Here is an 18,531-nt window from a genome sequence, read left to right as displayed (position 1 = left end):
TTCACCCAGCGTCTTTTGCCTCAACCACAGTTCAGTTGACGGCATATCGGGAAGATCTCTTTTCTATTGGGCTTAATTTCTTAATGTACCATTCAAATTAATTACATTAACTTTGATTGGTTGTTGCGCTTCAAAATTTTGTGCGTCACTTCGCTGATGTTTTTCTCTGTAATAATTGCATCCTGTCTTCCCAGAACATGCGCTCCTGATGTATACAGTCGCTTTGCTAATTTATTGTCCATGTCACTTCTTACGTACCTTACACCTTAACCGCACTTTTTCCCACAGAACAATCACGCAAGTCAGTAACTATCTGCAGTTAAGCTACAAGTACCGTACGGAGAATAAAACGTAAGAGTTACCAGTGCTGTTAACTGATTCCAAGACTTAACTGTTTATAGTCAGTATTAATTTCACTGCTAATTCTTCTGCCTGGTTGTATGTTGCCGTTTCTTTGAGATTGCTCGGCGTAGATTGGTGCTTGTCGACCTTCGATATAAAATAGACCTTCGAGAGCGTACGCTGCTGTTCACGAAAATTGCAGGGATTGTCGGGAATGATGAGGAATAGAACATATATGACATTACACTCTTAAAACGTATGAAATAAATCTGCATAACAAATATATAGTATTGCATGTGCCGAATGACGTTTTGTTTGGCTGAACAACACCTATGATTTACGACCTTGCAAGTATACCAGTGGATCGGGATTACTAGTAAAACGTTAAAGATCACAAGTGACTCGCTTACTGGTGATCTGCCATACCAGTTCAGTGCGAAGTACGTCAAATGAATGGGAAAGCAGGATAGTGACAGTTATGTGTCGTGAATTAACAGTCTTGAGAATTCTGTTCAACAATGGTCCTGCTGAACAGGATATTTAAAGTTTCACATAACGATGACCATGGCTACTATCAAGGATTAGTGTTACTTGAAGCACAGCAATATTCCTGTCAATACATCAACGTCTCGGGTTAAATACGAGAATACTCGCTGTTATTATGGGCTCTGGGAGTTAAGCGTTATTGGTCCAGATTTTGCTGAGAAGATATGTGTGGCGTAAATGGTCAACTGTGAATAGTAATTATTTCGGTACTTCATCAGCGGCAAAGTGGAATTTAGTCACGTACCTTTTTGATTTTAGTGTTCAACACGAGCTTAATGCCACAGTTACTTTATAACTGTCAATACTTAGAGCAATATACAGTACAGCTTCACACTTCGCTGATTCTTCTATTTCGTCAACAATCTTTATATAACGTAGGTTTTGTTTCCACTGCTTTTACAGAATTCCTTTTATAATTCACCAGGAATAGCTGGTTTATCTCTTGTCTAATAAAAGAGTTGCTAAACTCCGTCCGGAAAGACCTCAAAAGACCCAAAGGTAATGGCCGGCCGCCGTGTCATCCACAGCCGATGGATGTAATCTGATGGACTCTCTCGTCAGCTGTTAATTTTCGTGACATGGAACCGTTACTACTCGCTCATGTAGCTCCTCAATCGACCTCACGAGGTTAAGTGCACCCCAGTAGGGCCAACAGCGCATGGCAGGCCGCATGGTCAACTACGGCCGTCGGTGCTTATCTTCCGTGATCTGGTGGGAACCGGTGTATCCACCGGTCAACGGATTTTGACCATAAAAAAGTTAAAACTGATAAAAATTTCTACCCAAACGTTTCCTAACCTCAAGGAGCTTCTGCCGTCAGACCACTGTATCTAACGGCCATCAAGTCGTACATACACTACTGGCCATTAAAATTAGTACACCACGAAGATGACGTGCTACAGACGCGAAATTCAACTAACAGAAAGAAGATGATGTGATATGCAAATGATTAGCTTTTCAGAACATACACACAAGGTTGGCGCCGGTGGCGACACCTAAAACGTGCTGACATGAGGAAAGTTTCCAACCGATTTCTCATACACAAACAGCAGTTGACCGGCGTTGCCTGGTGAAACGTTGTTGTGATGCCTCGTGTAAAGAGGAGAAATGCGCACCATCACGTTTCCGACTTTGATAAAGGTCGGATTGTAGCCTATCGCAATTGCGGTTTATCGTGTCGCGACATTGCTGCTCGCGTTGGTCGAGATCCAATGACTGTTAGCAGAATATGGGATCTGTGGGTTCAGGAGGGTAATACGGAACGCTGTGCTGTATCCCAACGGCCTCGTATCACTAACAGTCGAGATGACGGGCATCTTATCCGCATGGCTGTAATGGATCGTGCAGCCACGTCTCGATCCCTGAGTCTACAGATGGGGACGTTTGCAAGACAACAACCATCTCCACGAACAGTTCGACGACGTTTGCAGCAGCATGGACAATCAGCTCGGAGACCATGTCTGCGGTTCCCTTGACGCTGCATCACCGACAGGAGCGCCTGCGAGGGTATACTCAACGACGAACCTGGGTGCACGAATGGCAAAACGTCATTTTTTCGGATGAATCCAGGTTCTGTTTACAGCATCATGATGGTCGCATCCGTGTTTGGCGACATCGCGGTGACGCACATTGGAAGCGTGTATTTGTCATCGCCATATTGGCGTATCACCCGGCGTGACTGTATGGGGTGCCATTGGTTACACGTCTCGGTCACCTCTTGTTCGCATTGACGGCACTTTGAACAGTGGACGTTTAATTTCTAATGGCTCTACCCTTCATTCGATCCCTGCGAAACCCTACATTTCAGCAGGATAATGCACGACCGCATGTCGCGGGTCCTGTACGGGCCTTTCTGGATACAGAAAGTGTTCGACTGCTGCCCTGGCCAGCACATTCTCCAGATCTCTCACCAACTGAAAACGTCTGGTCAATGGTGGTCGAGCAACTGGCTCGTCACAATACGCCAGTCACTACTCTTGATGAACTGTGGAACCGTGTTGAAGCTGCACGGGCCGCTGTACCTGTAGGCGCCATCCAAGCTCTGTTTGACTCAATTCGCAGGTGTATCAAGGCCGTTATTACGGCCAGAGGTGGTTGTTTTGGGTACTGATTTCTCTGGATTTATGCAACCAAATTGCGTGATAATGTAATCACCTGTCAGTTCTCGTATAATATATTTGTCCAACGAATACCTGTTCATCATCTGCATTTCTTCTTGGTGTAACAATTTTAACGGCCTGTAGTGTATAACTTGTCGCAATATTACAATGCAGAAAACACTCAAAAGAGATTATTATTGTGAACAAAAATATCACAAGATAGAAATGATAATCATTTAATCGGTGAATTCAGCTTCTCCCTACGCCCACCAACTTCATCAACGCAAAGTAATTTCATTTAATAAATTCATATGTAACACCCCGCTAACGATATACACTTAAACTGAATGAGAGCAGGAGATTCTCATCCAATTTGTCGGATCATCTACCTTAAAGCACTGTGTAATAAACTCTTACATGAAGTATATATTTATATAAACATTTACTGGTTTCGAAATATCGCTGTAAAATGGCGAGAAACAATCTACATCTTTCTTACTTCATGTGCTCATATCGTTACCACGGGACTGCTAAATTATAAAATTCAATGGAGAATAAAATAATAAATAACAAAATCTATTAGCCAACACTACTAAAATATCATGTGACTCGGCTAGACTAAAATAAAAGTGAATGACGTGTATTTTATTATGTTTCAATAGCTTCGTTTTTGAAATTATTACCTTACCAATGTCAGGGTTAATTTTATGTTCTCAATTTATTGTATGAAATGTTCAGTTCTGTTAACATCTACTAGAACCTGAACAAGTGAAAGCACTGACAATGATGATGGAAGGAATTAAGTTTTGTGCTTGGTTCAACTTTCACACAGAAAAGGCAAGAAATGAAAATAAGTGATACTGTTCAAAATAATGACCACGTCTTCGTCAATAAGATATTGTGAGTATCGCATTAAACAAATACTTACCAGCTGGAAGAAGGAAACTGGAGGAATCGACTCCTCTGTCTGCGGCAGAACCGGTTGTATGAAGGTCCTGTTTACAAATTAGCCTTATTAATTGTGAAGCTAAGATCCAAATACTGAGGGTAAAAAGTGTACGCAGTGGTCATCAGCAGTAAGAGCTGGTTGCTTACCCGTCGATTGAAGCGGATTTACTTCCCGGGGGTTTTCCCTCGACCGACACCATGCGTAATATTTTTCCCCGAACTTCCTCATTATTTTCTTCTGCCAGACTCGCCTGAGAACTGTGAAATCCGTACCTAGAGGAAAACAGTTTCATTAACATATATTTTTCGTTAGAATGACTGCATCTTATGCCAGAATATTAAAATTAGTAGTTAAGAAGTATTTCATTGTCGATTTAAGCAGTATGTCATTTACAAACTGTCCAATCAATATCATTGTTTAGAGAAAAATGAAATTTACCAGGAATTTTTTGTGTGTAAGTAAGAAAGATGAACCTCATTTCGAAACAAAGATATGCCTTTTTGTTCCTAATATTATTACTGACAATACCGGTTTTTAAAAAATAAACTTAAAATCGTTCAGATGGCTTCACTCGATTCGAGCAAAGATTAAAGAAACGCAGGACATTTTTTGCCGTCATGGTACGAAATATAAGACAGAAACACTGTTACCAGGCAGAATTTCGTCGAATTCTTCATGTGTTTTTCCTGTAGTTTCAGGCAAATGCTCATCAACTGACTTCTATATACATCCTTTAGTACAAATTACACGGCCGGCCGGTGTGGCCGTGCGGTTCTAAGCGCGTCAGTTTGGAACCGTGGTGGTCGAGCGGTTCTAGGAACTTCAGTCCGGAACCGCGTGACCGCTACGGTCGCAGGTTCGAATCCTGCCTCGGGCATGGATCTGTGTGATGTCCTTAGGTTAGTTAGGTTTAAGTAGTTGTAAGTTCTAGGGGACTGATGACCTCAGTAGTTAAGTCCCATAGTGCTCAGAGCCATTTGAACCATTTTGAACAAATTACACGAAGTTCCTTCTCCCTGTTTTGTCTTTTGTGTAATAACAGGATGCTTGCAGTGTAAGTAACAGAAAAAAGAAAGTCATTGCAATGTTAAGCATCAACGTTGCAGCCTTACAGATCTGCGTTTATGTCACATTGACACTGCAGTGAAGGTCGTTCAGTACTCATCTATAGCTCTCAAGATGATGGTATGATTCGATATGAGCATTGGTTGATAAAATAAATTAAAATTTTAATAACAGGTCATGGATTTTATCACTAATGTTGCACATTGCCTCGGTTTACCAACAAAAGCCACAATTTCTGCCATAAAAAGGTTATAATTTTCACGAGAAATGTATTTACGATTATATTATGGCACCAAACAAGTTACAGCTACAACAATTTGTTCGACGGACCTGAGCTTAATTTAAATGTTTCTTTCTCGTTGTTGGAAAAGAATCTAGTTGTCTTTACTGTTTCAAAGCTTAACATGAGGTAATGCTGATAACTTATGGATAATAAGCAATTACAACCAAAATCAGAAAATATTGAGTACTTCTGAAGTGAGAAGAGTTGACAATGACAAAAATATTTGTACAGGAATCTCTGCTTTGATTTAAAATTGTAGAATATATCAGAACTCACGTTCTTATCGAAGCAGGCATCTTTTTTTTGTGTGTTTCACACCAGTGGGAATTTCAGCTGAGGATATCTTGCAGTCCTTCTTCAATATGTGCCTGCAACAGCTGCGTATTGAGCGTCACCGGCAATTGTGCTGTAACGAGAAGAATCACAAGACAATTATGTTGAGGAAATTGGATCAAAGATGTTAATGGTTACTCTGTCTACCTCTCCAGTCGTTCCAGAACCTGGAGACAATGGAGATATTAAGGAGTGATTTTTACAATTCCCATGAGATCGTGTGCATGGCTGCGCGATAGTAAAGTTGAAGGTACCTCACAGAGCTGTCATATATTCCCTAATCTATTTTACTAAGCGACTATCCCGAAACACGGAATTCCAATTTCAGCTTTAGGTTGCCTATCTGAAGGTTTTCGGGTTTCCAGTATTACGCGTAATTATTGAGAAATTTTAAAATGTTGTCGTAATCTACTCATTAAGAGATATCATCTTCGTTAAGTGCAACTATTCGCTTCTAGGCCTGCTGCATAACAGACGTCTTTCATGGATATAATCTGTTCATATAACCAGTTATCTACCATAAACGTGAGACCTGAGTTTCTCCTGGCGTATACAATTTTCAAACAACTTACAGCAATTCAGCCAGGTAAAATTTACAGCGACCGCCGATATTTCGCCGGGAGTACACCAAGCCATTCTCAAGGCACAAACTGCAATGGACAGGCACTGTACAGGCAAATCTAAAACCTCGGTTCTGGAAGTAATTCAGGAAAGATAACACACACCCACTGAATACTAGTGCCACCAAAGATGACCAAAGTCTGAGACATCTATAGTGAGACTACGAACTAGCGGGTGAGGTAACATTATCTCTGACCCTCTACGTTTTGACAAGGAAGAGCAGGATTCCAGGCAGAGTTTAAGCAAAAACCTCCATCCCTGTTTACAAGGTTACTAGCTAATTTAATCTCAACTGTCTTCTTAATGACACTGTCCAAATAGCTGGACGCGCATGCCAATATTCAGTGTTATTATATAACATGGGGTGACCAGTATCCAAGCAATGTTCGGCAATAGCAGATCTACTTGGCTGCTGTAATCGTGTGTGCCATTTATGCTCAGTACATCGGTCCTCCACGGTCCTGACAGTCATGCCACAGCTTCAAGGAATGTGATATACACCCGCCATACGAAAACCACGATCGTCCTTAACTGAACCCAAATGCACTCTGATTTTACATGGAGGTCGGAAAACACATTTCACGTCGTATTTCCCTAAAACACGACCGATCTTTTTGGAAGTGCTTCCTATGTAAGGCAACAAGGCAGTAGACTTAGGAGTCGACTCAGTATTATCAATCACCCGATGCACAGTTGTTCGATAGCGCAACGCACATTTTCCGACCTCCATCTAAAATTAGAGTGCTTTTAGGTTCGGTTAAGGATGATCTTGGTTTGCGTAAGGCGAGTGTATATCACATTCCTTGTAGCTGTGTCATGGCATACATTGGTTAGACTATCAGGACCGTGGAGGACCGATGTATTGAGCATAAACGGTACACACGATTAGAGCAACCAAATAGGTCTGCTATTGCAGAACATTGCTTGGATACTGGTCACCCGATGCTATATCACGATGCACGTCCAGCTATTGGGACAGTGTCATTAAGGAGGCAGTTGAGATTAAATTAGCGAGTAACCTTGTAAACAGTACTGTAGGTTTTTGCTTAAACTCTGCCTGGAATCCTCCTCCCCCTTGTCGAAAAACAAAGGAACGGAGTTAATGTTACCTCACCCGCTAGTTCGTTGTCTCAATATAGATATCTCTGACTTTCATCATCTCTGGTGGCACTAGTGTTCAGAGGGTGTTTGTGTGTGTGTATCTTTCCTGAATTACTTCTAGAAACGAGGTTTTAAATTTGCCTATACATCGGCCGTCCTTTGCAGTTCATGCCTTAAGAATGGCGGTGTGTACTTCCGGCGAAATATCGGCGGTCGCTGTAAAATTTAGCTGGCTGAAATCCTGTAAGTTGTTTGAAAATACTGTAAATCTTATCTTTATTTGAACTATAGGCCTGTTTCGGCTATACAGCCATTATCGTGTTATCTGTAATAGAACATCTTACAAATTTTGGTATTTTTTATGTATGTAAGTAAATTATGAATAATATGGTTTTACATACGTTTTCTACCCAGACTTTCTCGCAATATCGTTGTTTCTGTTGCTGTATATTTGTTACTGATTATGTTTTACGTTAGTGTGGCATAATAGTCAGTTTTGTAGTATGTTCTGACATCTCATTTAGTAGTGGTAGGAAATAAATGTTATTATGTAGTTGACATTTGATAACAGCAGTTGTGACAGATGATCAGTGATATTATTATTTCTGTTGCTGTCTATTTGTTTGCTGTTTGTATTCTTTCGTTGTTATTCCAGTAGTAATTAGTTGTGTGTTATGTCCTGATATTTCATTAGTAATGGTCAAAAATAAACTTAATTTCCAGTCGAAATTTGTGCCAAACCAAAACTATTTTACACTGAGTGACAAAATGTACTTACAAAATGATGGAGTAGCAATGGGATTTAGCATTGCTGGCACAATAGTTGATTTTCTTAAATCCTTAGAGAAAACTTCATTGTAACAACAAAAACTTACCGTAATAAAATAATATATTACTACAGACATATCAACGAATCAATAATGATTAAAGAAGGAAACAATTAGGACATACATACGACACTCAACGCTCTCATAATGAAATTGATGACAGGGCTAGGAACGGAAAAAAAACTTTCTGGACTCGAGCACAACTTTGGCTCTTGGCTAACTTACCATAACATTAACAGCACTCATAAATTCGAAATATAGTAAAAGCCAACAACCGATAATGTTACCAGTGCAATTTCCTGTCAACTGAAATTACACAAACTTGTATATTTTCACGTCGTGATCAACACAATGATTAACCTTCCCACAGAACAGGTCGCAATACAAAAAGAAATTTGAACCCTGCAGTGCGTAGCGCAAGAGAATGATTACAATCCACGATTAACCACAGAGCTATGTACGAAATATACAAAACCCTCACGACCAACTATACCTGAAGGAATAACACTCATCAGAGAAACACCAATAAAACGTAAAATTACGTAGATACCTACTACATACTTGTGTACCGCTGAAAAAACACTAGTACACTTTTTATTAACCAAACGCGACATAGTATATAAAAAAGTAGTCATACTACTGGAACCACCAAATACTTAAATCCTGACATACATAAAATTCAGTGCAAAAACTGTGAAAAATTCTACATGGGCCAGACAGGCTGAAATTTCGCCACTACATATCAAACACATGTTAGACAACAGCTCATCCACCTTTTACGACCACATTAAACGTGAACGCCACACAACAGGTCGACTGCAAAGTACCATCGGTACCTTATAACACTAAAAGGACTAATAGCGAATATATTAGAGGAAACTGAGATATATTTACACACAGGAAATTATACACATTTAATCCTCAACGAATGAAGTGATCTTAATACATAAATAGTTCACTAAAACCTTTATTGGCAATATTCACCAAGAGTAAAGATGTATCATATTACAACCAGAGACAACATTTATCTTAAATAACACAACACCACAGATATTCATGGAAAAAACCCAATAACATGTCTGGTAGAATTGTCAACAAGTGGGTGAAACCATACAATATCACTGATCATCTGACATAATTTCTGTTACGGTATTTCCACTGGAAATTAAGTGTATATCTCACGGTTATTAATAAACTGTCAGACTATAACACAAAACTGATTACTACTAGAATAACAACGGAAGAATATAATCAGCAAACAAATAGACAGAAGCAGAAATAATAAAATCACCGATCATCTGTCACAATTGCTGTCACTAAATGTCAATAACAGAATAAGATTTCTTTCTGACCACTACTAAATGAAAAGTCAGAACATACTACAAAACTGTGTATTATTGCTACAATAACGTAAAATATAATCAGTGACAGACAGAGAGCAACAGAAACAACGGTATTGTAAGAAAGTCAGGACTTGAAGTTTGTAAAATTACATTATTCATAAGTAACTAACATGTGATACAACAAATGTACCAAAATTTATAAGATGTTCTATTACAGATAATCTGATGATAGGTCTATAGCAGAAATATACTTACAGTTCAAATAAAAATAGCAGTCATAGTAGCGCAACTGACAAAAGAAATATTTTGTGTCCTTATCTTAAGTAATTAGTACAGTAAGAGATGTATTATAGTTAGGAACGCTGTGCCTGTTTTGAGGCAGGGCAACTGACGGCGCACAAATACGCGGACATTATTCATTCGGTATACGAGAAAGAGAGCGACTTCCAAGAGACTTTACACATATTTTTAAATGTCTATGATCCTTTTTCTCGCTGCGACCACCCACATAACAATGAAAGGAACAATTTGTCGTTTACGACATATACGCTGTTCATGCAGTAAAACCTACGAATCAGAGATGACACTGTAATTTATTGTATAACTTTTTTAGTACCAACTTCATTCGCAACGTAGTCTGCAGAAATTATCCACACATTTCCGCAAAATTATATCATTGTACTGCGCATAGTTCAGCAAATGTGAGGTCGAAGAGCCGCGCGGAATAAGCCGAGCAATCTAAGGCGCTGCAGTCATGGACTGTGCGGCTGGTCCCGGCGGAGGTTCGAGTCCTTCCTCGGGCATGAGTGTGTGAGTTTGTCCTTAGTATAATTTAGGTTAAGTACTGTGTAAGCTTAGGGACTGATGACCTTAGCAGTTAAGTCCCAGAAGATTTCACTCACATTTGAACATTTCTTTGAGGTCGAAGAGATTTAGATGCGTGAACACCTAACGTCTGCTTAAAGTGGCGCGCAATAAAACTTCAACATCAGGAATGGCGTTCTAATTTATTATGCCTTTACTGCTAACTCTATTCGCAACACACTTTGTCGACATTATCTGGATATATTACTGACTCTACCTGCAAAATTATATCAGGGGACGACACATAGATCAGGAGAAATGACGCCATAACCATGTGAAACTTACTTTTATCTAACTGGCGCTCAAAGTACCCAGATTATATTCATCCAGTGTTTCATAATGAGAGCACTTAGTTACATTCTACAAACTTTACGTTCAAACTTTTACAAGCTTTCTCTCTCTGACATGCTTAACGACAAATACTTAACACATTCACTCATTTGTAATGACGTTTGAAGCTTTTTTATACATACGAGTTAAATTCTTTAAAGAAATCGGGGTCTACTGGTATTCTCGAAGACCAACGTGATGGTAGCTGAGGTTAACGTTCCTGTCCAATGACTAACGTCAGTGTTATGTGATCTCATTTCACAAAAGAAGGCGTAGGATATGAGATTTATATCACGATTATGGTGAACTGTTTGTTGCTCACTAGCCGTACGCCATTACCTGTTATCCTTCTGCGGACGAAACATTGCTGCTAACGATTTACCCACCACGAAGATCCGAAGTAGCTACCACCGGGTCTAGCAGCACTGGCGACCAGGATAATAGCCTAGGAGGGGTAAGAGGGGCTGATGGAATAGTGTTTACAAATATACTTTTATATTACTAAATAATCCGCGTCCTACAGTCCAACATTCTAAAAACTTTACCAAAGCCCAGTCCACTCTCGTTAAGATAGGAGGACATATATTTCGTTTCATGCCGTGTTTTTACATGTAAAGACGCAAGCAAGAATCTTAGATCACTAATATCCAAGTAAAGACCCCCTTGAATTTGTCATAGTGACTTAACAGTTTCTTAAGATTCACACAGACCGCTTAGTCGTTTATTCCTTCCCGGAAGATCTGTTATTTGTTAGCTGCCGTTAACGGTACTTTGCTTTGGTACGGGTCTCTATTTTTTTAGTCGCAGATACGAGAAGTGTGATTTGGATGAACATCTGCACACAGGCATATTACAGTTTTCGTTAATATTAAATATCGAATATAGAAAACTGTTTCTGCGATTAAGAGACAGAAAGTATGTAGCTTCTAGATGTGAACGCCGAGAACGGACGTGGGAAAGGAGATTACTGCAAAGTTTTCCTCGTGTACATTGACGGAAAAAAATTGTAACACAAAAAATAATTAATGTAGAACAACGAAGTTTCGGGAATACGTTTGTCTATATAACATATTTACGTGAGGAACATTGTAAGACAAGATCACATGTTAATGTATGCTCGAGATAAGACATTGCAAGTGCTAAATACTGGCACATTAATAAGTGATGTAACCGCCAGAATGTTGAATGCATGAATGCAAAAGTGCATGCAGGCTGTGCTATAGGTGTCGGAAGGAGTTCCATGCCTGTTGCACTTGGTCGCTCAATACATGGACGGTTAATGCTGTTTGTGGATGACGCTGGGGCTTTCGATCGGTGATGTCCCATATGTGCTCGACTGGAGAAAGATCTGCTGATCGGGCAGGCCAGGGCAACATGTCGACATCACAACAGCGGTATATGGGCGAGCGTTATTCTGTTCAAAACACCCTCTGCCGTGGTGTTAATTAATGATAGCATAAGCGATCGAATCACAAGATTGACGTAGAATTTGCAGTCAGGGTGCATGGAGTAACCACCAGAATAATAGCACCCCCATGCCGTAATTCCAGGTGTAGATCTAGTGTGTATAGCACGCAGACAGGTTGGTTGCAGGGCCTCAGCTGGCCTCTTTCTAGCCAATATACAGCCAACATTGGCACCGAGGCAGGACCAGTATTCATCAGAAAAGACAACAGGCCTCCACCTCGCCTTCCGATGAGCTCTCGCTCCTCACCCCTAACATAGAAATGACAGCGCTTTGGCGTCATTAAAATGCGCGCTACAGGGCGTCTGGCTCGCAGCTGTCCTCGAAGTAACCGATTTGCAAACACTTCGTTGCGGCACTATAGCGAAAAACGCTGTTCACATTGCTGCTGCAGATGCAGTACGATGCACCAGAGCCATACGCCGAACACGATGGTCTTCCCCCTCGGTAGTGTCACGTGGTCGTCCGGAGCCCGGCCTTCTTGCGACCATATATTCTCGTGGGCACAACTGCCAGCAGTTATGTTAAGTAGCTACATTCCTACCAAGTCTTTCTGCAGTATCGCAGAAGGAACATCCAGCTTCTTGTAGCCTCGTTACACGACCTCTTCCAAACTCAGTGAGGTGTTGATACTGGCGTGTTTATCCCTTAAAGGCAATTTTGACTAACATCATCACGTTCCATCTCAAAGGAAACTACCACTCACAACCGTTACAGCGTGTATCTAAAGCGAGCCTGGTTTGCATCCGCATAGTGGTGCTACTAGCGCCATTCTTCTGCGACTCTCGCGTAATTTTAATTGGCATCACCTTTCAGATACAGAAAAATGCTTACCGACTTTCCTTCCTGGCGCTGCGATTTTTTTCCGCCACTGTATAACCAAAGAGCTCCGTTGCCCACGACCATGAAGTAAGAACAGCGTTGAAGAGAATACTTACGAGACCTAGAGGCATACCACAACAGCATTAAGCAATAGAGACGCTGATAAACGTAACAGGAAATTTACTTGGAAGGAAACTGATGCTTAGCTATTCCTGAGGACTCAACTAAATTTGTCCCTTGAAGGCAGCAGTCATGATAACATTTTTTTTTGTAGTTAAGGTAAGTTCTTATCTAAGCCTATACCTTTCAACCCTACACGGTGAGACTGGCTGACAGGAACTAATAACGAAAAGAGTAACATAGAGAGTTCGGCATTGTAAAGTAGTCCCAACAGTTTACATACCCGACGTCGTGTCTACTCTTGATATTTTCGCTGTTTTAACAAGCTTAGTTGGCCGTGCGGTTAAAGGCGCTGCAGTCTGGAACCGCAAGACCGCTACGGTCGCAGGTTCGAATCCTGCCTCGGGCATGGATGTTTGTGATGTCCTTAGGTTAGTTAGGTTTAACTAGTTCTAAGTTCCAGGGGACTAATGACCTCAGCAGTTGAGTCCCATAGTGCTAAGAGCCATTTGAACAAGCTTAGGGTAAAAATTCTTTGAGATAGCATATATATGTAGAGGATCAGGCCTGATAATTTTTATTGTGATATCTGCAGAAAGAGATACTTTTACGAGTAACCTCTTCTGTGCACAAGGAAAACTGACCTGAAAGTAGAAGGACTATAAAATTCTCTACATGACACAGATACGTCGATTTAATGGACATTTCTCGTGTCGTGAAACTTACTTTGTCCCTGTGTATCAAAACAGGGGCAGCAACATTCATGAACGACAGCTTTTATCGATACTGTCGATTTCTTGGTTTTTGAAAAGCTGTTACAGAAAACGGAAATATCTTCAGGGCTTACAACATTTATATAGAATTCTGCGCATAAAAAGGTATTACAAAAACTCAAATTCATTGAACATGCAAGACAGATAAATACATAACAAAATATGCATACACAATTAAATCTGTTCATCTCTTGCAAAGCTTGGTAACTAGACCAAACAGAGTCAAATGGCTCAAATGGCTCTGACGAGTATGGGACTTAACTTCTGAGGTCATCAGTCCCCTAGAACTTAGAGCTAGTTAAACCTAACTAACCTAAGGACATCACACACATCTGTCACCGAGGCATGATTCGAACCTGCGGCCGTAGCGGTCGCGCGGTTCCAGATTGCAGCGCCTAGAACCGCTCGGCCACTCCGGCCGGCCAAACAGAGTCAAATTTCCAATAAAGCTATATCGAATATATTGAATCATATGGCTTACACAGTTGCGTAAGGTTAGAAACTGAAATGTCTATAAAATCAACAATAGTCCGTGTTACTAATAACGCTATTTAATTGATTTAGTTTAAAAAATCAAAATTTTAATTAATAATATTACAAACGACGCTGATATGCGAATTTTTAAAAGTGGGACAGGCTCTAAATTTTTGCAATTGTGTCTGCGTCGACCAAGAAGTGAAACTAAGTGAAAAAAATATAATATCCGTAACCTCAAAATACAGTAAAGGAAGCTGTAAGCGTATCACTGGATGGTGCGTGCAGCAGTGCCGAAAGCCAATTAAAAAAATAATAAAGAAAACGTGTAAACACACATTTGCATATAGCTAATGTGGTGACTGTTTGTAATCTGGACCATTAGAATCTACACAAATAGTCTAGTGATTTATTAGTGTCTGTGTGTTCTGTGTCCCTCACAGTAGTAAGTATTAGATATTAATACACATATGCTGCTACAGCTAGAGCTATTTTACAGGAATTATAATAATTTTGATGTATAATGCCAATAATCAATACAAATTAACACAACATAGATTCGTTGGGGTAATGCACATGTGAAACACTAATCTAAGACAAAAACAACCTACTTGAAGATTTAATTTGGAATCTTAATTAACTATATGTGTGAAGGTTAATTTGTAGTACTAACCAGTGATGTAATTGTAATGATTATTGTGACGTCATTTCTATGTAGTGCTGTTTGTTGTTATATTTCGTTGATTTCGAGAGAAATTATATTTTTAATCTTTGCTGTGCATGAGAAACAAAATACTGCCTCTTCTGTTTCGGAGGGAATTATAATATTTAGAAGATTTATCGGTCATTTCTCTTTGCAATAAGTACTTTTTAAAAATTCATACTGTCTATCGTGGTGTCCAGTACTGGTACATTAATAAGTGGTGTAACCGCCACAATGTTGAATGCAAGGATGCAAATGTGCGTGCATTCTTTTGTACATGTGCTGGTTGGACCTCCATGTCTGTTGTACTTGGTCGGTCAATAGATGGATGATTGATGCTGTTTGTGCATGGCGCTGGAGTTGTCGTTCGACGATGTCTCATACACTATGTGATCAAAAGTATCCGGACACCTAGCTGAAAATGACTTACTAATCCGTGGCACCCTTCATCGGTAATGCTGGAATTCATTACGGTGTTGGTCTACCCTTAGCCTTGATGACAGCATCCACTCTTTCAGGCATACGTTCAATCAGGTGCTGGACGGTTTCTTGGGTAATGGCAGACCATTTTCCACGGATTTCTGCACTGAGGAGAGTTATCGATGTCGGTCGCTGAGACCACGGCATGAAGTCAATCGAAAGATCCCAAAGGCGTTCTATAGGATTCAGGTCAGGTCAGGACTCTGTGCAGGCCAGTCCATTACAGGGATGTTATTGTCGTGTAACCACTCCGCCACAGGCCGTGCATTTGAACAGATGTTTGATCGTGTTGAAAGATGCAATCTGTTTGCCCGAATTCAACAGTGGGAAGCAAGAAGGTGCTTAAAACATCAGTGTAGGCCTGTAGTGTGATAGTGCCACGCAAAACAACAAGGGATACAAGCCCCCTCCAAGAGAAACACGACCACACCATAACACCACCGCCTCCCAATTTTACTGTTGGCACTACACACACTGGCAGATGACGTTCACTGGGCATTCGCCATACCCACACCCTGCCATCGGATCGCCACACTGTGTACCGTGTTTCGTCACTCCACACAACGGTTTTCCATTGTTTAATCGTCTAATATTTACGTTCCTTACATCAAGCGAGTTGTCGTTTGGCATTTACCGGCTTGGCGTGTGGCTTATGAGCAGCCACTCGACAATTAAATCCAAGTTTTCTCATCTCCCGCCTAGCTGCCGTAGTACTTGCAGTGGCTCCTGATGCAGTTTTTAATTTCTGTGAGATGTTCTGGATAAATGTCTGCCTATTACACATTAGGACCCTCTTCAACTGTCGGCGGTCTCTGTCAGTCAACAGACGAGGTTGGACTGTACATTTTTGTGCTGTACGTGTCCCCTGACGTTTCGACTTCACTGTCACATCGGAAATAATGGACCTAGGGATGCCTACCAGTGTAGAAATCTCGCATACAGTCGCATGACACAAGTGACACCTAATCACCTGACTACGTTCCAAGTCCGTGAGTTCCGCAGAGCGCCCCATTATGCTCTCTCACGATGTCTAATGACTACTGAGATCGCTGATACGGAGTATCTGGCGGTAGGTGGCAGCAGAATGCACCTAATATGAAAAACGTATTTTTTTAGGTGGTGTCCGGATACTTTTGATCACATAGTGTATGTGTTCGACTGGAGACAGATCTGGTGATAGAAAAGTCCAAGGCAACATGTCGACTCTCTGTACAGCATGTTGGGTTACAACCGCGCTATGTAGGTCAGCATTATCCTATTGGAAAACACCCTCTGCCATGCTCTTTATGAATAGCAGCGCAAGTGGTCGAATCACTAGACTGGCGTTCAATTTGCAGTCAAGGTGCGTGGGATAACCTCTAGAGTAGTAAGAAATAGCAACCCACACTCTAAGTCCAAGTGTAGGTCTTGTGTCTCAAGCATGCAGACAGGCTGGTTGCAGGCCCTCTACTGTCCTCATTCTAACCAACATACGGCCATGATATTTTGTATTTATGGTTTATGATTTATTACTAATAATATACATATATTTGAAACTGTCTATGGCAGTCCCCATTTGAGCTATACGCTATATAACTGAAGTGTATTTAATTGTAATTATTTACATCACAGTTACTTTTGAACTGTAGTGAGCTATTTACAACCAATTTCATGAGTGAATAAATATATTGTGAGGCAGTAGTCAGAATGTCCAACAACCTAAACAGATGAAAACTCCTGGCAGATTAAAACTGTGTGTCGGACCAAGACTCGAACTCGGGACCCTTGCCTTTCGTGGGCAAGTGCTCTACCGACTGAGCTACCCACGCACGACTCACCCCCCGTCCTCACAGCTTTACTTCTGCCAGTCTCGGTCGTAGCACACAGTTCTAATCTGCCAGGAAGTTTCATATCAGCGCACACTCCGCTGCAGAGTGAAAATCTCATTCTGGAAACATCCCCCCAGGCTGTCGCTAAGCAATGTCTCCCCAGTACCCTTTCTTTCAGGAGTGCTAGTTCTGCAAGGTTCGCAGGAGCGCTTCTGTAAAGTTTGGAAGGTAGGAGACGAGGTAATGGCAGAAGTATAGCTGTGAGGACGGGGCGTGAGTCGTGCTTGGGTAGCCCAGTTCGTAAAGCACTTGCACGCGAAAGGCAAACGTCCCGAGTTCGAGTATCGGTCCGGCACACAGTCTTAATCTACCAGGAAGTTTCATATCAGCGCACACTCCGCTCCAGAGTAAAAATCTCAACCGAAACAGATATCTATAACATGATCGTGGATGAGTGCCACATATTATTCATACAGCACGTTTTTGCGCAAAAACGACTTCCTTTCTTAATAGATGCAAAGCTCCAGAACATCATTCCATATGATGTTTTTGAATGAAATTATCTAAAATATGCCATCTTACTAAATTTTCTCTCCCCAAGTCCAAATGTGGCTGAACTATGTTGTTTTAGGTTTTCCAAAATGAGCTGTTTCTAATTTAAATTCTCATCAATATGGACTAATAAAATCTTTGATGTTTCCACCCCATTCATTATTTCCTTACAATGTGTTGCACTCATCATTGGCTTAATGTCAGTACATGTGCAGAATTGAATATGTTGTGAGAGGGACCATTTGCAGAAAACCATTCAACGATACTTTTAAGAAATAGGTATACCATTTCTGTGACTGAAGTCCCACCTCCTGAACTGAAACGCACACAGCTCAGACAACACTCAGCCGAGCACCAGCAGTAATCCGGTTACTTCTTCCAGCTCATTGGACCAACCTATCAGTTCTCTGGCATCAGTTGTTGTATGTCTGCTTGGATTGATTACAGTACTCGTGTCATCTGGAAAAAGAACTAATTCTGCTTGTTGTATATGAAAAGGAAGCTCGTAACCATAAATGAGAAACAACAGTGGACCTACAATTATGCCTTGAGAAACCCTATACGTGTTTTCTTCCCATTCAGAATCATGTTCCTGGAGTATATTTATTGATTACTAATGACAACTTTCTGC

General features: G+C 40.8%; 1 protein-coding gene across 1 annotated transcript in view; it reads right to left on the bottom strand.

Annotated features, from left to right (window-relative positions):
* The window catches only part of LOC124788099 (ATP-dependent translocase ABCB1-like), a 180,654-nt gene that overhangs the window by 142,606 nt on the left and 19,517 nt on the right, over positions 1–18,531 (bottom strand). The window contains exons 2-4 of the mRNA XM_047255214.1: positions 5,561–5,690; positions 4,083–4,208; positions 3,916–3,982 (exon numbers count right to left, since the gene is read on the bottom strand). Of these exons, the coding sequence (XP_047111170.1) occupies positions 3,916–3,982; positions 4,083–4,208; positions 5,561–5,580 (213 nt within the window). The 5' untranslated portion in view covers positions 5,581–5,690. The remainder of the gene's footprint in view (positions 1–3,915; positions 3,983–4,082; positions 4,209–5,560; positions 5,691–18,531) is intronic.

The sequence above is a fragment of the Schistocerca piceifrons genome, chromosome 3 (assembly GCF_021461385.2).
Source record: "Schistocerca piceifrons isolate TAMUIC-IGC-003096 chromosome 3, iqSchPice1.1, whole genome shotgun sequence".
Lineage (NCBI taxonomy): Eukaryota > Metazoa > Arthropoda > Insecta > Orthoptera > Acrididae > Schistocerca > Schistocerca piceifrons.
The sequence above is the reverse complement of the archived record's forward strand: the minus strand, read 5'-3'. Positions and strand labels throughout refer to the sequence as shown.